General features: G+C 38.6%; 1 protein-coding gene across 3 annotated transcripts in view; it reads right to left on the reverse strand.

Moving 5' to 3' along the window:
* The window catches only part of CNTN4 (contactin 4), a 1,027,736-nt gene that overhangs the window by 198,822 nt on the left and 803,822 nt on the right, over window positions 1-25,092 (reverse strand). For all 3 annotated transcript variants that reach the window (XM_005222675.5, XM_005222673.5, XM_059880036.1), the window contains one exon: window positions 17,607-17,804. In XM_005222675.5, the coding sequence (XP_005222732.1) occupies window positions 17,607-17,804 (198 nt within the window). The remainder of the gene's footprint in view (window positions 1-17,606; window positions 17,805-25,092) is intronic.

Genomic DNA, 25,092 nt, shown 5'->3' on the forward strand with positions numbered 1-25,092 from the left:
TGTTGGGACGTATGTCATCAGACCTGGAGAAAGAAAAGGCAACCCACTCCAGTATTCTTGCCTGGAGAATCCCATGGATGGAGAAGCCTGGTAGGCTACAGTCCATGGGGTCTCAGAGTCAGACACGACTGAGTGACTTCACTTTGTGCAAAGCTGAACATCGTCATTTTGTTATCTTCTTTTCATAGACTGACAGAGAGGATTGGCTATGGAAGGCATCTCTGAGATCATTTGGTTCAGCAATTTCTTTTAATAGAATTTTTTTTGGCCATGCCACATAGCATGTGGGATTTTTAGTTCCCTGACCAGGGATAGAAACTGTACCCCCTGCATTAGAAGCATGGAGTCTTAACCACTGGACCACCAGTGAAGTCCCAGTTCAGGATTCTTAATATTGGCATTCACAGATGTACACTTTTCTGAAGAAAGGACCTATACCTAGCAACAACCTGTTCTAAAAAGAACCTTAAACCCTCCACCAAAATGGAAATCACAATTCTAGTCTGTCTCTGTCTTTTACAAGCGAGCCTGTAATCCCAAAAGGGTTAAACAGTTTGTCTTAAGTTTCACAACAGACCAGCATTCAAGGTTGCAAGCCTGGTCCCTGATTTCTGGTCTAAATCTTTTCCTATGGCCTCTCACCACTTCGGGAGTAACACTCCCAAACTAAATTCAAATATACTAAATCCATGTGTGACACCCTCAGATACAAAACCATTCCTCCCTTTGTGGCCAGTCTATTGAGTCCTTTTGCCTTTCCTAGAGCATGTGCCACACAGCTGGACCATAAAGAGACAGTGCTTACTAACACCTGCATTCACACACTTCTGCTGAACTTGCTAACAAACAGCCCATACAAGTGACTCATCATCCCATAAATATCAGTAGTATGACTCTGAGTGCAGGAGCAAGCTAACACCTTTGAGTGCTGTGTGTGTGGCTGTATACGCTAAAAGCAGTGTTAATTAAAAAACAACTGCCTTGGGAGGAAGAGGTTCTTTTTTTTTTTTTTTTTTTCATCTCTCTCTCTCTCTTTTTTGGTTGCACAGGCTTTCTCTAGTTGTCTGAGTGGAGGCTACTCTGTGCTGTGGTGTGTGCGATTCTCACTGAGGCATCCTCTCCTGCGGAACATGGACTCTAGGCGCATGGGCTTCAGTGGCTGCAGCACACGGCTCAGTAGTTTTGGTCCGTGGGCTCTAGCGCTTGGGTTCAGTAGTTGTGGTGCACAGGCTTAGTTGCTCCGTGGCATGTGGAATCTTTCTGGACCAAGGATCGAAACTGTATCTCCTGCACTGGCAGGCAGATTCTGATCTAGAGTGCCACAAGAGAACTCCAAGAGAAAAGGTCTTTTGTCCTCCCAGGATATCACAACAACTTCCACTGCAGTGCCTCATGCACGGAAGGGAGATGAGATGATAAAGTGAAAATATGGGGGTCAAGGCTGTGTCAGCCATGATCAGGTTTTCCTAGTCCCCTTGTTCTATAAACACTACATACAAACCTGGTTTCCATAATCCAGCTATGAAAGATACACCAAGGATAAAAACTATCTCACACAGCTTTGTCCTAAGCAATTGAAACATCACTACTTAGTGTCTGAGGCCCCCTGAACTATTATATTAATTGCTTATCCTAAAATCTCACCCATTATGGCTTAGACTCAAAGTCCTCTCCTTCAGCATCCTGTACCCTTTCCTCAGCACGCTCTATGCTCTAGCCCACAGCAGTCTGTAAATGACCAAAAAGTATCAAACCTTTTTGCCTCAGCTCTCACGGTCTCCTATGACTTCTTTTTAAAAACATATAATGTAATGATTTTTAATAAATGGACTGAGTTGGGCAATCATCACCATAACTCAATTTACAACACTTCCATCCCCCAAATAATATCCCTCATGCCTATTTACAGTTAATTCCCAGAAGCAGTCCCAGCCTCAGGCAACCATTAATTTGTTTTGTCTATAGATTTGCCTTTTCTGGACATTACATATAAATGAAATCATATAACATATGGTCTTTTGCATTTGGCTTCTTTTACTTGGCATAATGTTATCAAAGTTCATCCCTGGTGTGGCTTGTATCAATGATTCCTTCTTTTTTACGCCTGTATAATATTCCACTGTACAGAAGAAAAATATTTTAATCATCTGTTCACCAGCTGTATTAGTTTCCTAGGACTGTCCTTGGAAAGAGACACAGACTAAGTGACTTCAAGCAAAATAGATTCACTCTCTCACAATTCTGAAGATTAGAGGTCGACAGGGCTGTGCTGTCTTTGAGACCATGGAGTATCCTTCCTTGCCTCGTCCTGGCTTGTGGTGGTGGTCATCAATATTCAGGGTGTTTCATGGCTTGCAGCTCTGTCAGTGCAACCTCTGATTTGTATGATGTTCTCTCCATGGGTCTTCCCACTGTTTTCTTATAAAGACATCAGTCATATTGGGTTAAAGATTTACCCAATTCCAAAATGATCTCATCTAACTAATTTATTTCCTAATAAGGTTGTATTCTTAGGTACTGGAGGTTAGTATTTCAACATATAATATCTTTTGGGGGGCACAAAATTCAACCCAAGTTACCCGTTGATGGTCATTTAGGTTGCTTCTTCTTTGGCTATGGCATGGTTTGGGAATGGCATGGTTTTCACTGCTGTTTAATGAATAATGTTACCATGAACGTTCACATGCAAATGTTTCTATGGACACTTTTATATGTTTTCATTTTTCTTTTGTTCCCCATGACTTTTACATGGATGACTTTTGCTTCAAGTCTCAGCTCAAAAGACTCCCCGTTTGAGAAGTGTTTCTGATCACATTATCTAAAATAGGTGCCTGCTGTCACTCTCTGTGAATATCTTCTTTCCTTTATGTTAATTATCATATGTATTTCTCATGTTTAGTTCTGTCTTCCATACAGATTGTAAACCCCATGATATCAAGTAATATGTCTGTCTGTTTCACGCTAGCTTTTGTCTTCGTCTCCACACTTAGTAAGTGCTCAGTAAGAAAACCAACATAAAACATTTTACAAATAAACTTCTGGGCACTCTCAAATAGCACTGCTGTTTTCTATCATGTTTATAGCTATTTATACACTTGTCATGTCTTCTGCTGTACTTTCACTTCTTTGAGGAATGGAAGTACTTGTGATTTTTTCTGTTCCTCGCAAATCTCAGCTCAGTTCAAGGCATATGGGGGGAAAAAAAAACAAACTGTAATAGGTAGGGATTTGTGAAAGGGAGTAAGATGGGGCAATGTGGCCCTTTATACTGGGACACATAATAGTCATTAAGAAAAACATTTAAGTCTTCTCGGGCATGGAAGTTGTTTTTAAGCATTATCATGGCAATTGGTCAAGTTCACTCACTTCAGACTATATTTTTCTAAAATGTGAGAAAACATAATCTGTGCAGGTTGTTTATGTGGTCACATGGAGTGATTTCTGGGTGAATACACAGTGATCTCTATTTACGGCTACAGGAGCTGAGTAACAGTGTTCTCAGTAATGATGAAGATGGTACTTCATTTACGGCAGTGGTTGCAGGACACAGAGTTGGGATCAGAGATGGGGTGGCACGGATTCACTGCTATTTAAACATTTTTAGTTGTATATAAAGACTGTCCTCGCATTTAAGTCATAACAAAATGAAAGAAGCCATTCTCTTCAACTACATTATGAACGTTTTTTGGAACACCTGTGCAGTGTTCCATTTAATTTGCTTACATCTGGTACACGTTACATTTTTATTTGACTATTTCTTTCATTTTAAAACTATTTTGGCCCTTTGCTACTCTCAATTTAAAAAGCTGTTGCCTTTTATATCTTTTAAGAAACACAAGGTCCCTTAAAACAGGAGTGCATTTTTTTCTAGTCATTCCTCTGACCACCTGCACATTTTTTAACTTAATTGGCCTACAGCTGCTCTGGTGATTTATAGAATAATTAGGCAAAAAGTGATGCCATTGATGGAACTGCTTCAGAATCCTTTTTCTATCTTCAAACTATCTGGAAAGGTGGGAAGGTAGAAAGGTCTAGGTGCGTCTACATAACCAAGGTAAAGCTGAAGTTAAAGTGCATACAATGTTGTCAGGATCAACCAGGTCATATAATCTCAGCAATATTTCCTTTCTCCTGACTGAAAATATATATTGGATTGTCCAAAAAATTGTTCAGATTTTTCCCATAATATCTTATAGAAAAACCCAAAAATGTTTTGGCCAATCTAATACATTGGAGAAAACTCTTGCTTTCAATTCTAAATAGAGGCATCTATATCTACAATCTTAAACATAAAGTGAAAAAAGTTTTAATTTATTAAGATGCATTGTCAATGTTTTCTATTCATGGGAGTAAGAACTATGCCACCACCACAACAGGGAAAGCTATGTCCCTTGAAATTTGATACATGGAAGTCTTTAGGAGGTAGGGGCTTAGCTGTATTTACATTCTAATGAATTCAATAAACATTCATTTAACACCAACCATAACCACGGAGGCACAATGTGCAAATCACAAACCTGATTATTATCTTCATGACATTTGTAGTTACCCTTTTCCAAAGCCTTGCATAGTAATGTGGCAAATGCAGGCAACAATTAATTGTTTATGGAATGTATGTGCATGTATATGCTAAGTCACTTCAGTTGTGTCTGATTCTTTGTGACCCAATGGATTGTATAGCCTGCCAGGCCCCACTGTCCATGGAATTCTCTAGGCAAGACTACTGGGGTGGGTTGCCACGTTCTCCTCTAGGGGATATTCCCGACCCAGGGATGGAACCCAGGAGTCAGCTCTTATGTCTCCTGTATTGGCACCTGGGTTCTTTACCACTAGCGTCACCTGGCTCAGACAGTTTATGGAATCAGTTCAGTCACTTCAGTCGCTTAGTCGTGCCCAACTCTTTGCAACCGTATGGACTGCGGTATGCCAGGCTTTCCCGTCCATCACCAACTCCAGGAGCTTGCTCAAACTCATGTCCATCGAGTCAGTGATGCCAATCAACCATGTCAACCTCTGTCGTCCCCTTCTCCTCCTGCCTTTCCCAGCATCAGGGTCTCTTCCAATGAGTCAGTTCTTCACATCAGGTGGCCAAAGTATTGGAGCTTCAGCTTCAGCATCAGTCCTTCCAATGAATATTTAGGATTTCCTTTAGGATTGACTAGTTTGATCTTCTTCTATGGTTTATGCAATAACCATGATTATTTTCTAAGGAAGGCATGCTACAAATTTCTAGGTGTTTTTTCCAAAACCAGTGTTCTCAAACTTTATATCACCTGGAGGATATGAGTGTCTGAATTAGTAAGCTGACACGGGCCTGAGAATGTTCATTTCTCACAAGTTCCCGGCTGATGCTGATGCTGCCTTCCAGGGAACTTCCGTAGCAACCATGACGGGTTAAAGCTTTGGACCAAGCGGTAACAGACATCATGGACTAGTCACGGGGAGATGACAAGTAAGCACATCCCACCAGTGACAAAGCCAATCATGAGCCTGGGTTCTGCAGACAACCCTTGTGGCAACGACTGTCCTCCTTTCAAAACTGGAAAAACTATTAATGCTGACACTGATGTCTGTGAGAACCAGAATGTGACAAAATAACCACCAAATTGCAGACTATAAAAGAGAAATTAGCCACACACCACGCTTGTTTAACTACAATTTGCAGAGCGCTGTCTTGGCAGAAGGAGGCCAGTTTGCAGAATTTTGTGCCATAAGATTTTGCCAACACCTGCCTTAGCTGGAATCTGTGCTTGTAAATTAAACCACAGAAGGGACTTTTACCAGCTTCCACAGAGTGGGACTTACTACTGAAGAAAAACTGCAAAAGACTGTCTTATGTAGAGCTCCCACATGGCTGTTCTTGAGGAATAAGTCATATGATATAAAACCCATTTCTCTAAAAATATTTGGAAATATCTGATTAGGCATACTAGTTTCTTTGGCTGAGTTCAGAACTTTATTCTTTCAGGAAAGCCTTGTTTTGCCCTGGGTTGAAGGAGACACTGTAGGATCGAGGGGACTGTCCAAGGACTCTCTATCACTGCTCATTCCCTGATCACTGAATTCCCCTGAGTTAGAGCCAACAATTGTGCAAACAAGAACTTCCCCAGTGCTGGAAAAGAAGAATAAGACACTTGAAGGTTGTCTATCACTTGTTACATGTGGGGTTTTAATGTGACTTCAAAAACCTGTGAGAAGGACTTCCCTCACGGTCCAGTGGCTAAGACTTCGTGCTCCCAATACAGGGGACCTATCTGGTCAGGAAACTAGATCCCACATGCTACAGCTAAAGATCCTGCAAGCTGCAACTAAGACCAGCTGCTGCTGCTGCTGCTGCTAAGTCGCTTCAGTCGTGTCCGACTCTGCGCGACCCCATAGACGGCAGCCCAACAGGCTCCTCCGTCCCTGGCACAGCCATAAATAAATAAACAAATACATACATATATACATATATTTCTCCCACAGAGAAATCTGTGGGAGGCGAAAACAAACCCCACTGTTTGACCTAATTCAAACCTGCATCTCTTTCTTTACTTCTCAACAGTTACAGTGCAGAGATAATCTGAGCTATTCCAGCAAGGGGGCTTCCCTGGTGGCTCAAATGGTAAAGAATCTGCCTGCAATGCAGGAGACCTGGGTTAAATCCTTGGGTTCCAGAAAGCTGGATCCTCTGAAAGTAGAGTAGCTATTTATCTGTGCTTGCCTGGGACAGTCCTGATTTGTAACAAGTTCTGAAGTAATTTGCTAAGAGTTTGCCATTTGGGCAATTAATTATAAATCCACCACCTTTTAGGTGAAAGAAAGCCAACTTTGGTCTTTTTGTGACGAAGTACATTTATATTCTTACTACTAAAAGTTCTCTCTACTTGAACTAAACTCTCTCTCCCTCTAATTTGTATACTGTGGTCCTAGTTCAAGTCTTTGGAGCCACAAAGAACAAGTCTTGATGGACAGTCTTCAAGTATTTAAAGATATTATCGTGTGGTCAGAGATGAACAAGGTTAATAATATTTTGTACACAGAGACAGCAAAGATTTTATTTAGGTTTTGTGAGACACTCAATCTCTGATTCAACTCTGCCATATAGCTAGAAAGTATTCATAGACAATATGTAAACAAATAGGCATGGCTATGTTCCAGTGAGATTTTATTTACAAAAATGGTGGTGGGTTGTGTGTAGCCCATGAACTAAGGGTTGGCTAGGCACTGGGCTTAGAAGAAATGGGGAAGATAGCAAAGTTTGAGAGAGTTGACAGAATTAATAAATTATAGAACTAACAAGATTTCACCAAGTTTTCCATGCTCAATCACTTACAAGTAAAATAGAGAATGTGATTAAAAATAAGATATCCTTAACAATAGTAACACAAATTACAGATAATTAGGAGTTAAGTAGAAATACCTAACATTTCTATGGAGAAAAATGTTAAACTTTATTTACAAAAGCAGGCCATGGGCAAGATCTGCCTACAGGAGGAAGTTTGCCAACTCATGGTTTAAGCAAATACTGTGTCCACTTCCTGGAATTCTTATCCTCCCTGTTAGATGGAAGCTTCAGCTGATTTCCAAGACCAGGCCAGGCTTCCTTACATGCATATCTTGATTATATGCATAATCTCATGGTACCTTCACTGGTCCTGGACAGCTCTGATCAGAGCTGAAGCTTAAATAATCCTGCTTTAATTCGCCATCCACCCTAAAATGGCCCCATTCCGTCTGTAATTAGGCTCCTAAGCCAGGCCACCATCTAAGAGGACATAGAAAGACTTCTGCATCCCTAGTGACAAGAATACAACTGGCACTCAATGAACATTTCTTGGTTAAGTTCGGTTCACTTCAGTCGCACAGTCGTGTCCAACTCTTTGCAACCCCATGGACTGTAGCATGCCAGGTTTCCCTGTCCATCACCAACTCCCAGAGCTTACTCAAACACATGTTCATTGAGTTAGTGCTGCCATCCAACCATCTCATCCTCTGTCATCCCCTTCTGCTCCTGCCTTCAATCTTTCCCAGCATCAGGGTCTTTTCAAATGAGTCTGTTCTTCCTATCAGGTGGCCAAAGTATTGGAGTTTCAGCTTCAGCATCAGTCCTTCCAATGAATATTCAGGACTGATTTCCTTTAGGATGGACTGGGTGGATCTCCTTGCAGTCCAAGGGACTCTCAAGAGTCTTTTCCAACACCACAGTTCAAAAGCATCAATTCTCTGGCGCTTAGCTTTGTTTATAGTACAACTCTCACACTGATACATGACTACTGGAAAAACCATAGCTTTGACTAGATGGACCTTTGTCGGCAAAGTAATGTCTCTGCTTCTTAATATGCTGTCTAGGTTGGTCATAGCATTTTTTGCAAGGAGCAAGCGTCTTTTAATTTCATGGCTGCAATACCATCTGTGGTGATTTTGGAGTCCCCCCAAAATAGTCTGTCACAGTTTCCATTGTTTCCCCATCTATTTGCCATGTAGTGATGAGACCAGAGGCCATGATCTTACTTTTCTGAATGTTGAGTTTTAAGCTAACTTTTTAACTCTCCTCTTTAACTTTCATCAAGAGGCTCTTAGTTCTTTGCTTTTAGCCATAAAGGGGTGGTATCATCTGCATATCTGAGGTTATTGATATTTCTCCCAGCAATCTTGATTCCAGCTTGTGCTTCATCCAGCCTGGCATTTCACATGATGCACTCTTCATAGAAGTTAAATAAGCAGAGTGACAATATACAGCCTTGATGTACTCCATTCCCAATTTGGAACCAGTCTGTTGTTCCATGTCCAGTTCTAAATGTGGCTTCTTGATTTCTCAGGAGGCAGGTCAGGTAGTCTGGTATCCCCATCTCCTTCAGAATTTTCCACAGTTTATTGTGATCCACACAGTCAAAGGCTTTGGTGTAGTCAATAAAACAGAAGTAGATGTTTTTCTGGAACTCTCTTGCTTTTTCAAAGATCCAACAGATGTTGGAAATTTGATCTCTGGTTCCTCTGCCTTTTCTAAAACCAGTTTGCACATCTGGAAGTTCATGGTTCACATACTGTTGAAGCCTGGCTTGGAGAATTTTGAGCATCAGTTTGCTAGTGTGTGAGACGAGTACAATTGTGAGGTAATTTGGACATTTTTTGGCACTGCCTCTCTTTGTGATTGGAATGAAAACTGACCTTTTCCAGTCCTTTGGCCACTACTGAGTTTTCCAAATTTGCTGGCATATTGAGTGCAGCACTTTTACAGCATCATTTTTAGGGTTTTAAGTAGTTCAACTGGAATTCTATCACCTCCATTAGCTTTGTTTGTAGTGATGCTTCCCAAGCCCCACTTGACTTCGCATTCCAGGAAGTCTGGCTCTAGGTGAGTGATCACACCATCGTGGTTATCTGGGTCATGAAGATCTTTTTAATATAATTCTTCTGTACATTCTTGCCACCTCTTCTTAATATGTTATGCTTCTGTTAGGTCCATACCATTTCTGTCCTTTATCGAGCCCATCTTTGCATGAAGTGTTCCCTTGGTATCTCTAATTTTCTTGACAAGATCTCTAGTCTTTCCCATTCTCTTGTTTTCCTCTATTTCTTTGCACTGAACGCTGAGGAAGGCTTTCTTGTCTCTCCTTGCTATTCTTTGGATCTCTGCATTCAAATTGGCATATCTTTCCTTTTCTCCTTTGCCTTTAGCTTCTCTTCTCAGCTACTTGTAAGGCCTCCTCAGACAACCATTTGGCCTTTTTGCATTTCTTTTTCTTGGAGATGGTCTTGATCACTGCCTCCTGTACAATGTTACGAACTTCCGTCCATAGTTCTTCAAGCACTTTGTCTATCAGATCTAATGTCTTTAATCTGTTTGTCACTTCCACTGTATAATCATAAGGGAATTGATTTAGGTCATACCTGAATGGTCTAATGGTTTTCCCCCACTTTCTTCAATGCAAGTCTGATTTTTGCAATAAGGAGTTCATGATCTGAGCTACAGTCAGCTTCTGGTCTTATTTTTGCTGATTGTTTAGAGCTTCTCAATCTTTGGCTGCAAAAAATACAATCAGTCTGATTTTGGTATTGACCATCTGGTGATGTCCATGTGTAGAGTAATCTCTTGTGTTGTTGGAAGAGGGTGTTTGCTATGACCAGAGAGTTCTCATGGCAAAACTCTGTTAGCCTGTGCTCTGCTTCATTTTGTACTCCAAGGCCAAACTTACCTGTTACTCCAGGTATCTCTTGATTTTTCACTTTTGCATTCCAGTCCCCTATAATGAAAAGGACATGCTTTTTGGGTGTTAGTTCTAGAAGGTCTTGTAGGTCTTCATAGAACCATTCGACTTCAGCTTCTTCAGGATTGCTGGTTGGGGTACAGACTTGGATTACTGTGATATTGAATGGTTTCCCTTGGAAATGAACAGAGATCATTCTGTCACTTTTGAGATTGCACCCAAGTACTGCATTTCAGATTCTTTTGTTGACTATGAAGGTTACTCCATTTCTTGTAATGGATCTTGCCCTCAGTAGTAGATATAATGGTCATCTGAGTTAAATTCACCCATTGCAGTCCATTTTATTTCACTGATTCCTAAAATATCAATGTTTCTTGGTCAAAGGCATCATCAAATGAATGCCCAGGTCATCTCTATTCTAGGCTGGACATCTCTCCTGTCCTCTTTCATTTGAAATCCCTATCTATAAATGTGTTTCCTGGAACTCAGTTCAATAATTCCAATAAGAATGAAACTTTAGACCTTTCATTAATTTGTAGTTGTCTAAGACTAGAGATTCCCAGGGGCTCTGACCACATCTTTTTATTTTATAGTGTCAAACACACAATGGGTACTTAACAGATGCTTTCTAACTGACCAGTGAAGTGACCATCCACCAGCTTTGGCCCCATGGACCTGTAATGAATCTGACTACGCCTGAGGTCTAGAGCTGACTCCAAGTTCCTAAGTTTGTCAAGGCTTCAAAATATTAAGACACCATTAAATCAGATTAGCAGTGGCAGTTTAGCAAAATGTCTCACATCCTTTAGTCATTTAGATGTTTTTCTCACAAAACATGTTTTACACCCAAAGATCCTCAAATGTGGTATTAATGCAAGATATGATTGCTGTGACAAAACCACAGAAAAGATGTAATTAGAAATGAGAGTTAAATAAAGAAATGTGTTTGAGGATAAACTTTGCTGCTAAGTCACTTCAGTCGTGTCTGACTCTGTGCGACCCCATAGATGGCAGCCCACCAGGCTCCCCCATCCCTGGGTTTCTCCAGGCAAGAACACTGGAGTGGGTTGCCATTTCCTTCTCCAATGCATGAAAGTGAAAAGTGAAAGCAAATTCGCTCAGTTGTGTCCGACTCTTAGCGACCCCATGGACTGCAGCCTACCAGGCTCCTCCATCCATGGGATTTTCCAGGCAAGAGTACTGAAATGGGGTGCCATTGCCTTCTCCAAGGATAAACTTTAGATCTTAGGTAATATAAAAATCTTGTGCAAGTCAAGGACACATCTCTGCTTGTTCCCCAGGCAGAAGTTTTGTCCTTCTCAGTCTAAAGTTTAAGTCATCAAAAAGTGTTGTAGATCAAGTTTACAATCAAAAAATGATTGTCTTAATGACTAGTTTTTTAAATCTGACAGCTAGGCTAATTAAATGGCCTACAATTGAAGCAGATCTATTCAAGAACACAACATCATGTCTGTTAAGGTTCACTTGAGGATCTAACCCAATTTGGGGCAATATTAGGAAAGTTTACCATGAACAGATGGTAGCATCATAGTGAAGAATACATTACACTACACAGATAACCCAGAATACTCTGGAATATTCTATTTTTCTCTTTCACACTTTTCAGTCATTGATCTTAAACTTGGCAATTTGAAGCAAATGTAGTCTTCTGAGCCACTAGGAGATCTAATGGTCATTGAGGTGAAGGTTCACAAAATGGTCCATGATATTCTAGTTTTGCACTAGGATTCATTGTTAGTGCTAGGAAGAAATGTAATCCAATGAACAATATCTATGTGTTGAGCTGTGTTTGATATCATGTGGCCTATGCAAATGCTGAAACTGGAATAAAGCAAGGTAGACTGGAATCTCAGAAGTAAACACAGAAGAACCCTTAGACATAACTTATTACAAATCCCTCATTTTTATAGCTTAAGAATATTGAGGACAAACGAAGTGACAGGTTTTGTCTCACGTTAGTGGCAGATGTGGGACCACAGCCCAGAATCCTATGGCTTTTTTCCTTCCTGATTTTTAGTGCTACTCTTCTTTTCCTGCATCCTAGGGGACACCACAACAAATAAGACAAAGCTGGTTGGCATCAGTCATGGACACTCTTAATCCTACATTCAGCACACCTATTTCTGTTCTACCTTAGGCTGCTCTGAAACTCTAGGCTTCTGGGGTCATCAGCCGGTCTCCTGTCCAGTAGGTTAAAATTTTATGTACACAGAAAACAATAAATGCTTTGGTGCTGAAGCATTCAAAACTTTGCTTTGAATGCAAAGTTTTCATGGCTAATTAAAATAAAGCTTGGGGAAATGGGTCAGGGCTTGGGAAAAGATGGTCAGCTATTTTGGTTATATTGAAAACACCAATTTTTAATAATTTAAATTTACAGTGAAGTATAATAATATTCAAAAAGTGGTTTAAATTTTAACTTCACAAAGACAATATATTTTGTGTATATAAACACATGTATATTTATACACACATATCCTACATGTATAAGTTTATCAATGTATATAAATATAGGAAAGGAGAAGGGAAAGAAAGAGACACAGAGAGTGAACTTGAAATTCTAAGATAGGAAAAATCCAGTGTTTCCTATTCCCTAGAAGCTCTTCTGTTGAGAGTTCTAATTAGGGATAATATTCAAAAACATTCAACAACCAATGTGCAAAGCAAGGATCCATCAGATACACACTCGCTGTAAACTGTTCAACATTTGCCTTGGTTCTAATAAGCAAACTAAGGAACTGCCTAACCAGTCCCTAGCCAGTCTCACGGGAAACACAGAAAAAAGGCAAGGGCCATACAGTAATTTTTCATGCTCAGTTATGTACCTGTGCATATAAAGTACATAAACAACCTCGCAGACATTATCTCATTTTCCCAAGACTGTCCTAATCTCTGCTAGTTTTTTCCCATCTTTAGCCATTTTAGAGCAAGTTAGGGGTGATGACTAAAGACAGAAAAAAAATATAGCTATTATGATTATTACATAAATCTATGATTTCTTTCATAGTTATGCTACTTTGGTATGGGTAGCCTATTACCTTTGTTTATGGAAATAAGAGGTACAGTTCTTTACAATCTGTGTAGGAAGCACACGATAGAGCAAACTCATGGTCATTAATAACAAGCAATTAGGCTAATATTGATCCATGGACTAGTTTAGTATCTCTGGTAAAAAAAATAATTATGATCTATTTTTCTCAATGAAATATTTTTCTTTCACGGTACCCAAGCAACAGGTGCCCTCTCCCATATGATAGGTTATTTTATTGTTTCAAGCAAATTTTAAAATATCTAGATAAATAAATAAAAACTCTGGTATAAAATTCTCTCATATTTGTCTAGCTCTCAGTTTTATACTACTTTCTAGAGATGAACACTACACATAATATATAGTTATTTAGAATTCCCAAAATAAAAATTTCAAAAATCACAACATAAATAGGTGAATCTAGAGACCCAAAAAGCTTTTCTGAACCTCAGTTAAATAGTATGGTGACTGGGGGCCAAGAATTTGATCCCACTGCTGTTTTGACTTATTTCTCTCATTCTTAGTTTCCTTCTTTCTGGAAGAATAAGAATAAATTGGGGGATCTCTAAGTGCCTTTTAGGTCCAGTAATCTGTAGTTATCCCTTTTACCAAACATTAAAAAAAAAATTGAACAGTCTCTAATCATTGCATAAAAATGAGAAAACACAGAGAAGCAGAAAGAAAAAAAATTAAGAACTGAACATTTTACTACTAAAAGTTGACTGCTTTAAGGTTTATGACTGTTAGCATTATGTAGAGTTGGATTTCCATTTTCTCTATCATTATCCACAAACATTTTTAAAACAAGGATAATGTTATCCACTTACTCTGTATAATCTGTTTTTTTTAAAGCATAATTTGTGGAGCATATCTTAGGGAAGTTCTTGATGCTGTACTGCTGTTTTGTCACTGTTCAAAGCACTTTACACATAATTTCACACACAGAGTGAGCTCTGAGGTAGGTATTGCTACCCTCATTTGACTGATGATGACACAGCACAGTGAAGTTGTTCAACTGATGTTCAAGGTCACATCCCTGATAAACGGCGGGGCTGGATTCCACTCAGGGAACCCGGCTCACCTCTACACTTCCCTGGTCTACATTTCAGTCATTGATCTGAGATGTAGGAAGGCGTGAGGCATGTGAAGAGTTGAGGAAAAAGGAACAGCAAGTACAAAACCCTTGCAGAACCTCAGTGTATTAGGGGTTAGGACCTAAAGAGGGTTAGTGGGATCAACATGGGACACATCGCCCTCGATTTCCAACTGGAACGTGGGTTGACAGGAGTTGTCCACTTTTTTCTGACTCACTGTAACCTTTAGGGCTGGAAACAGTCCCAGTCTAGATTGCTCAGCTAAAACTCTAGAAAAAAAAATAACCTGAGTATTGAGGATATCTAGTTCTTTAAGCTACATTTGTCTACATCTGCACTTTGCTAGGGAAATGGTAAGCCATGTCAATTAGTGCAGTGCAGGCAACAAGCTCCCTTGCCTTGCTTATTCATATTTCAGAGACAGAAGGAGGATATGAAATTCTGAGTGAGCTTCAATTACCAAGATGCTTGTGCAAACTCCATACTCACCTTGTGCTCACCAGTCTAATATACAGTCACTAACTACCAGATTGCGCAGAATGATAATTTCATTGATTTTACTCCCACAGCATACATTTTCACAAGAATGTCATCTTTGTTTTGCAATGTTTTCTTGATTTATATTTCCCCTTTTCTCTTACCTCCACAAAAGAGGTAAAGAAATAATCTATTTTGAGCCTAGTAATGCAGTTTGAGTATCCATTTTATGTACTGCTGCCTAAATGGGAAAGATATATTATGAATTTTCACCAACAACTTTCATGGAAATTAGGAATGAATGGGCATTAATTGCTGAAGAATGAGATCCTTAGCTTGTTAATTTTGTGATAAAGTATTCTCATAAAAAACATCTGTCATCTGTATGAAGATATACTAGGCAAGTCGAGATAAATCCAAAAGATAAGCAGAAGGCAGTGTTTGGCCAGGCTGAGGACTTCCCGTGTTCCTGAACGTCTGTTCTTTCTTTCTGAAGCAGCTACTCTGGGTGATATTTCTCCTGGGCTGTGTCTTAGTGCATCAGAGTCAATATTCGATTATATTGTCTCCTTGACATACCAACTAAACTGAACAGACTGAACAGACATTTTGGCATAAGTGTATTATGGGCAAAGGCCAGAGGGGCTATATTTTTAAAATAATTTTGTACAAAATGTCCCTGAAACACATATGTTGAAACAGAATTTTTATCCTTAGGTCCAGAGAGATAGCACTGATAGCTTCTGAAAGAATAGATCCCTTGCCTATGTTTCTTGTTAAAATCATGAGATTTTTCAGTTTTATTTAATATAACTCAGCTTAATGCAACATATCCATTTAGCATTTGCCATGTGGCAAGCACTGTGCTGGGCCCTTATACCAAACCGGATGAAAGCCGTGGTGTGAGTTTGATCACATGGCATTGGGTAATATGAATAGACCAGATGCATATTATGATAGAGAGATGGAATATTATGATAGACTAAGAAGCACCAAATAAACAATTCTTTCTTTTGCCAGGGGAGAAGTCATGCTTTGTAATAAAGACTAAAGTAATTCTGATGCTCCCTTGTAAACCCATTCAGTAAAACCATTTCAGTAAATGGCATTTCCAACCATCCAGCTGCCATGCTAGAAACCCATGTGTCATCCTTGATTTTCTCTTCCACCACCTCTCACATCCCAGGTGTCAGCAAGTCCTGGCAGCTCCACCTGCAAATGATGTCCTGTCTCCACAACCTTCTCTTCTCTCCAGGGCCACCTGCTAATTCAAGCTGCCATCAGCGACTGACTGAATTACAGCAACAGTCTTTAAGTGGACTTCCAGTTTTGACTCTTGCTTTTCTTAAAAGTCCACTTGCCACACAGTAGCTAAGCAATCTTTTTTTAAAAAAATATACATAATTCTGTTATATAAAACCCTCTATTGGCTTCTCACTGCACTTGAAATAAAATCCAGTCTCCAACATCAACTCAAACCACCCTCTACACTGGTCATTATGCTCCATGAGGCTCATATTCTCTTTGCTCTCTGAACATGCCAGTAATTTTATTTCTAGCCCTCAGGGCCTTTGCATGTGATGCTAACTCAGTCTGAAATGCTCCTCCCTCTGACTTTCACAGGACCAACTTCTTATCATTCGGGCATCAGTTCATGTCACCCCCTCAGAAAGGTTTTGCATGACAACCCTATCTAAATTAATCTTTCTGCCCCCACAGAGTCTCTGTGTCAGCATACTCCTTTATTTATTACTATCTAAAATAACTGCATTTGGCATTTTGTTTAGGTTTATTTGTTTGTTTTTACCTAAATCCTTTGCAGAACTTAAATGCCACGAGGAGGGGTTTGTGGTTTTTGTTCACTGCTCCCAAAGTAGTGCTGTCACATAGCAAGTGCTAAATAAACGTATGTTAAATGCATGAAAAAGTAATTGAATGACTGAAATCCGTATTTTTTGCCCCCACATTCCACAATTTGGCCTATGCTTTAAGGATGACCATCCCTTCTCTGCAGAGTTGATTTGAGAAGGACCTGACAGCACAGTTGGGTGGAGCCGGTGAGACAGGTGATCTCCTGGAGAAAGCAATATATTTGAAGAAGCTGGAAGGATCAGTGTAAGTTAGTCAAGGGACCAAGAGAATGAAGCGTATTTCAAGAAGAGGGAACAGAATACATAAAAAGACTCACAGTGGGGAAAAGGCATGATGTTATTAAAGTCTGGCATACAAATTGGTAAGACTGTCTTCAAAAAGCACATGATGAATCACCATACACTGTCATGTCATCCATCTGAGTAAGTAAGGTGAAATTCATCTATTTTCTTGAAATATTCTCACAAAAATGTGGGAACATAAAACTATCTCCAGTAAGACTTGACATTTCTACATTTCACTGTGGTTGGAATTATGTCTTCAATACCACACACCCAGAACATATTTGGATAACTTAAAACTTGCTTCTGGACACTGAAAACTAAATTACATAGAGCTGACTGATAAGCTAATTTGATCAACCTTCTACTTCATTTTGTCTGTGTACACAATTTAAGTGTGAAGAAATGGACTCACATTGCGTTGAGGATGAAATTAGAAATTATATTTCTAGTAAGTCTTGCAAAGTGGATTCATGGGTTTATTTCTTACACAAGTGTAGAAAATATAGGTAGTGAATGTAAAAACATTCAATTTTTCTTAAATGTAATTGAGACAGTTAAGCTTTGTGTGCCAATAACATAACTTCCCAAACTCAACCTATGAGCACAAAAAATAATTCTGAAAATCCCTTAGAAAACTCACCATCGTTTCTCAATATCAGTGGTGTGGGTGGTCCCAGGACTTTTTGGTTTGTCACTGTATTTGTAACCACACAAGTATAATTTCCAACATCTGATTTTTCTACTTTGGCAATATATAGATTCCCAGTCTCTTGAGAAACGAAGCGGCGATTATCCTGATAGGAGGGGTATTCATTGAAAATCCAGGCATAGCTGAGCTCTGAAAGCAAAAGGAATCATCATTATAAACATGTCTTTTATAAGAACTTTACTGTATTCATGAAAGAACTGGTCAAGTTAAAAATTCACACTGTTGCCCAATGATCCTTTTTCAGCCTGCTAAATATCAACAGGAAAAAATAACAGTCTCCTAAATCATTTTACCAGTCTTCCTACCATCAGTCAATAAGATTTTATTTCTATAGAACTAGAAGGTACACTGATCACTGATGGAGAAGTCCAATCTCTTTAAATCAGGGAATAAGCATTATAGTTCACTAAGCATGGCTAAGCACCATATAATACTTACAGAGCTAAAGCTCAAACTACAGACACACAGAGTCCACAGTCTTGATATACCCTGGAAACTACTCATATGACTCCTTTCATCTGACATGCAATAATCATAATAGTATATCATGGTGCAACATACTCACACAGCACTTTATGGTTTCCAGTATAGTTTATAGGTTTCCATTAACTGAGAAATTCTGACACAGAGGATCAGACTGTCTAATCCAAACTCAGCCACAGCTAGAGACAGAATAATTCCTGATTCTCAATCTAGTCTTTCCCCAGTGCCTTACTATTGATGCATATTCTTACTCCTTTTTCACTTGTGATGTTGAACTCTTTCCCCATTATTTTAGTGAGATGGTGATTTAATATTGTAGCAAATACTCATTAAATATAATACAATGATTAGTTGGCTGGTCCCATAAATGCAAATCTGCATTTTAACACATTATTGACTAGAAATGTATTACAGCCATAGGCATTAGTCTGAAACAATCCCCTGATCAATAATGTGTTAAAAAATTAGCTGAAAAAATTATTATATCTGTATAAAGTAGCCATCAAAGAGCAACCTTTTCACAAATACTTATCCAACACAGAATGCCAATGGGAAGAATGTAATAGGCAGTCATACTTGAAAATGTTCCTTTGAAAATTCTCATTTTTCTGGAGAATTAGGTGAATGTTTTGTGAATGAGCACATTAACCCATGCTTTCAATTTCAGAAAAGAAACCTAAGTGACAGCGAGTTTAAATGATTTGCTGCAGTGAACTATTGTGCTCTGAGGAAATCAAACTTCTTTAGCTCCAGGCATTTCATGATTCCTCTCTTTAAAGTGTGATCTTCAGATTTGTTCAAAGCTGGAGAAGTGATATAGCAGCCATGGGCACTGATTAGCCAACATGCCCTGTTTTATTTTCTCAAGTTATTTTAGGCAGGAGGGGGAACAACTAGATGCAAAGGGAGCCTGTGGTTTCCGAACTAGTTGACTGAGTTCTTGTGTGCTGCTCTTCAATATGATTCTTGGCTAAATTCTAAATGCATGGATTGTCCTTGGAAAATGGCAGAAAGGTCACTTCAGCTTTGTACACAGAATGCTAATTATTGGAAAAGGCACTTTGTTGTTTAACACTTCAATGAGTCCTCAGTTGTAATTGACCTCAATAACTGAATGTGTGACAGGGAACATATTCCATCTTAATGATCCACTGTTTACATACAAAGGAGGGGGTCATGTAGATTGCTTTCCTTTTATTGCTGGATTATAACATTTCTGCATGCATTATTTTAGAGAGATACAATTATGTTTATATGAGAATAGCTAATCATTTTATTTACGCATATGCATGTAATTATAAGTAACCCCATGCTGATATCAAGAGGATATCCACTGTAAATAAGCAAGCTCTTCCCAGCAAGCTAGTTACTTTCTCAAGAAACTACAATTTGGGGGAAGGAATGGCCCCTCTAATAGGTTGTGAAGAAATACAATGTCATGTACCAATTTTGCCACAAAAACAGGAGATTCAACAAATAGCACAGTGCAATGTACTCCTCTCTCAATTTGGCATGTCAGTTTCAGGCAGAGCAAGTAATCACCAAGCCTCTCAAAAATATTCTCACATGAACAGTGAAGAGAACATTGCCTATCTCGTAATTAATTATAAGAGAGTTTTAGGAATAAATTAACATATCCAAAGTCACAAGGTATAAGTTAGAAAGTAATTTATCAGCAAAATATTAATCAACCCATATCTCTCCAAGGAGAGTTATAATCAAATATATAAACTATATACATATTTTTTTCCCTGAAGACATTTTTTAAAACTAATGCTACTGGCTAGTGCCACAAAACTTTCTGAATTTTGTAGAAGATGCATAGTTGGTAACTAGGAAGTTGCAGGAACCATGGATACCAGGATAAAAGACATTCACTTTGTTATTTTCCTAAAAAAAGACCAGAAGACCAAAATTCAAAACTGTATTTCATAAAGAAATCCATTTAAACACTCTGACTTAGTTTCAACTTAATCCAGCAAATGGGGATAATCATAAATGTGATACAGGCATGTAGTGAGGTTCAAGTTACGTGAAAGTTCTCTGAGTCATAAGCACATCTGAATCACTGAAAGTTAATCATTTTTAAAGTAAAAATATCAAACAACAATTATCATGTTGTTTGATTATAAGAATTTTGGTTTCACTGCTTGTTGTTCAAGCTGGTTTTAGAAAAGGCAGAGGAACCAGAGATGAAATTGCCAACATCTGCTGGATCATGGAAAAAGCAAGAGAGTTCCAGAAAAACATCTACTTCTGCTTTATTGACTATGCCAAAGCCTTTGACTGTGTGGATCACAATAAACTGTGGAAAATTCTGAAAGAGATGGGAATACCAGACCACCTGATCTGCCTCTTGAGAAATCTGTATGCAGGTCAGGAAGCAACAGTTAGAACTGGACATGGAACAACAGACTGGTTCCAAATAGGAAAAGGAGTATGTCAAGGCTGTATATTGTCACCCTGCTTATTTAACTTATATGCAGAGTACATCATGAGAAACGCTGGACTGGAAGAAGCACAAGCTGGAATCAGGATTGCCGGGAGAAATATCAATCACCTCAGATATGCAGATGGCGCCACCCTTATGGCAGAAAGTGAAGAGGAACTCAAAAGCCTCTTGATGAAAGTGAAAGTGGAGAGTGAAAAAGTTGGCTTAAAGCTCAACATTCAGAAAGCTAAGATCATGGCATCCGGTCCCATCACTTCATGGGAAATAGATGGGGAAACAGTGGAAACAGTGGCAGACTTTATTGTTTTGGGCTCCAAAATCACTGCAGATGGTGACTGCAGCCATGAAATTAAAAGACGCTTACTCATTGGAATGAAAGCTATGACCAACCTAGATAGCATATTCAAAAACAGAGACGTTACTTTGCCAACAAAGGTCCGGCTAGTCAAGGCTATGGCTTTTCCTTTGGTCATGTATGGATGTGAGAGTTGGACTGTGAAGAAGGCTGAGCGCCGAAGAATTGATGCTTTTGAACTGTGGTATTGGAGAAGACTCTTGAGAATCCCTTGGACTGCAAGGAGATCCAACCAGTCCATTCTGAAGGAGATCAGCCCTGGGATTTCTTTGGAAGGAATGATGCTAAAGCTGAAACTCCAGTACTTTGGCCACCTCATGCGAAGAGTTGACTCATTGGAAAAGACTCTAATGTTGGGAGGGATTGGGGGCAGGAGGAGAAGGGGACGACAGAGGATGAGATGGCTGGATGGCATCACTGACTCGATGGACGTGAGTCTGGGTGAACTCTGGGAATTGGTGATGCACAGGGAGGCCTGGCATGCTGCAGTTCATGCGGTCTCAAAGAGTCAGACACGACTGAGCGACTGAACTGAACTGAACTTTAGCAGGAAATACAGGCAACCATAAACATATTCTGCAGGAATAGAATAGAATAGAATAGAATAGAAATTCTCTACCCTCTACCTATCTCAAATTTAAAAACTTTATGTGACCAGAAGACTTTGAGAAGAATGGGATTAAATAAAGTTTAATAGATTTAAAAATTTCTCCTTTCAAGACCTGCAAGAGACTTTTAAAATGCCAATGTGCCTCAAATTTCTTACAGACTACTTAAGTCATGCAAACTTACTTGATGTAGAAGTGCCTCTCAAATCCTTCATCCACACACTCTTTTTATAGAACATCTACTATACATCACAAATAGAGGTTGGGAAATGCTGAACTAATGCAATTTCAACTCAAGAAACAGTAAGTATAATATAAAAATTATTAGCTCTATTACTTCTGTTCTCAGGAAAGCCATTAAGTTACATTAAACAACAGAAAACAAGAAAATGTTGAATTAAAGTTGTAATAAGTTTCCCAAATTGTAATAGTAATATAATACTGTAACCATTTTCAATGCTGTAGATAAAGGAACAAACCATAGTTCCAAACACAAGTATCAAATGGATTGTGCTAAGGATCCTAACTAACATCAGTTCAACATACAACATTTGTAAAACACTGTTAGTCCTAAAGTGTGAAGGTCAGCCAAAGAATCTCGGCTGGTTCACTGTTGAGATCATGTTGAGCTAAATGTTGAGACCCTTGAAGGGGGAAAATTTCTAAACATGATATTAATTAATCTTTATTGATCTATTTTTCTTCACAGCAAATAGCACTACCTGGAATACTGTACTTTTATTTGTCCACAAAAATTAGGAAAGGGCATGAATAATATAATGTAATGATAATGCAGACATCAAAGTAGGAAGAAATGTGTAGTAAGGATAAAAATTACCCAACAGATCACTTCTCTCTTAATTTTAAGGATATGAAAGAAGAAAAAAGCTGAAGGTATCACACTCAAAAATTTCAAACTACACTACAAAGCTGCAGTAATTAAAACAGTTTGGCATTAGCATAGAAACAGGCGCATGTATCAATGAAACAGAATAAAGAACCCAGATATAAACCTATAAAAATATGCTCAGTTAAGTTACTGCAAAGGTGCCAAGAACATACCACAGGGAAAGGACAATAATTGAGTAAGTAGTGCTGGGAAAACAGCCATAGGCAAAAGAATGAAACTGGATGGCTACCTTGTACTATACACGAATGTTAACTCAAAATAGATGAAAGATTTGCATTATATCTGAAACCATAAACTCCTACAAAAAAAAAAATGGGAGTAAGGTCCTTGACATGGGTGTTGGACATGATTTTTTGAATCTGACACCAAAAACTAAAATAAGCAGGTGGGACTACATCAAACTAAAAAACAAATAAACAAACAAAAAAATTGCACAGTGAATGAAACCATCAATAAAATGAAAAGGCAACCTATTGAACAGAAGAGAATATTTGCAAATCATATATAAGATATAGTGTTAATATTCAAAATATGAAGAACTCCTACAGATTACCAGCATAAAAAAAAAGAAAAAAAGCTGATTAAAAAATATGGGCAGAGATCTGAACGGACATTTTTCCAAAGAAGACATGTATCAATATAGCTAATTATCAGGGGGATGCAAATCAAAACCACAATGAGATATTATCTCACACCTGTCAGACTGGTTATTATCAAAAAGACAGCAAATAGCAAGCAATGGTGAGGACATAGAGAGAAGGGAAACCTGTTGCTGGGAATGTAAATCATTACAGCCACAAGGGAAACAGCATGGAAATTCTTCAAAAGATTAAAATGGAACTTCCATATCATCCAGCAATTCCACTTCAGGGTATTTACCTGAAAAAACCTAAAACACTAACCTGAAGAAATATCTGCATCCTCATGTTCACTGCAGGATCATTTAAAACAGCCAAGATACAGAAACAACCTAAGCGTCCATTGGTGGATGAAAGGATAAACAAATCATATATAAATATAACAATACATATACATACATACACTTACACACAGAGAGAGTGGAATATTATTCAGCCATTACAAATAATTTAATCTTGCCATTTGGAACAATGTGCATAGACCTTGAGGGCATTATGCTGAGTGAAATAAGTAAGACAAATAAAGACAAATCTCATATGATCTCACTTATATGTGGACTCTAAAAATTAGACCAAGAAACCAAGTTGTGGGTATGAAGAACAGATTGGCAATTGTCAGCGGGGGCTGATAGACTGGGATAAATGGGTATTAAAAAGGTAAAAAATAAGTTTATAAAATCTTAAAACTCCCTAGAAATTCTAATACCTCAACAGAAAGATAGCTATCATTTAGAATATATTTTCAATTCTAACCTATATGCCTGTAGGTTTTCATGATTTTAACCATAGCATAAATGTTGTTTAAAAAAAAACCAACAACAATCCATGTCTCTACAAATGACTAATTTCATTCCTTTTTATGGCTGAGTACTATTCCATTGTACATATGTACCACTACTCCTTTATCTGTTCCTCAGCTGATGGACATTTTACAGACTTTAAGTAAGTCAGAAAGAAAAAAATAAATATTGCATATTAATACGTACACCTGGAATCTGAAAAAAAAAAAAAAAAACCTGAAAAAAATTGATGTAGGTGATCTTATTTATAAAGAAGAGAGAAAGACACAGACATAGAGAACAAACATATGGATACCAAGAGGGAAAGGGGGAGTAGGATGAAGTGGGAGATTCATCCTATGTGTAAAACAGATCACTAATAAGAGCCAACTGCACAGCACAGGGAACTAAGTGCTCTGCGGGGACCTAAATGGATATATGTATATGTATAGCTGATTCAGTTTGCTGTACAGCAGAAACTAACACAAACTGTAAACCAACAATATACCGCAATAAAAATTAAATAAATAATTAAAAAAACCCAACAACCAAACAACACATACGACAGTTCTAAGGCCTAGAAAGGATGAGAGTGGAGAGTCAGAAAGTGGCAAACCACACTGTATCTTAGGCCTTCTAGGTACATTCCCCTTCCGGCCGCTTAGTCGCTCATTCAAGTCCAACTCTGCGATTCCATGGACTGTAGCCCGCCAGGCTCCTCTGTCCATGGAATTCTCCAGGCAAGAATACTGGAGTGGGTTGCCATTTCCTTCTCCAGGACATCTTCCTGACCCGGGGACTGAACCCTGGTCTCCTGCATTGGTAGGCGCATTCTTTATAATCCGAGCCACCAAGGAAGCTCCCCCTTCCAGTGCTCCCTCCTGGAAGCAGTAAGAGCTTTTGAAATTTGAAAGTAAAGAGTTAGTGTTATATGACTCACCAAATGATGCCGTTTTCCCCTAAGAACTAAAGTCTATTTTTATCAGAGCAAAACATTAATTCAGTGGGTTGCATGAAATGCTATTCACATTCTGAAAAAATAAAGCCAAGTTAATAAAACAAAATAAACTCTTATATGCTGCAAAAAAATATATCCCATTCAGTGTGATTTCCTTAGGGACTTACATGAAATATTTATCCTTATTCAAACTTGACAGATTTCTTTTGATAAGTTTTCATACACTAATTGCTC

Source organism: Bos taurus, chromosome 22 (assembly GCF_002263795.3).
Source record: "Bos taurus isolate L1 Dominette 01449 registration number 42190680 breed Hereford chromosome 22, ARS-UCD2.0, whole genome shotgun sequence".
NCBI classification, from domain to species: domain Eukaryota; kingdom Metazoa; phylum Chordata; class Mammalia; order Artiodactyla; family Bovidae; genus Bos; species Bos taurus.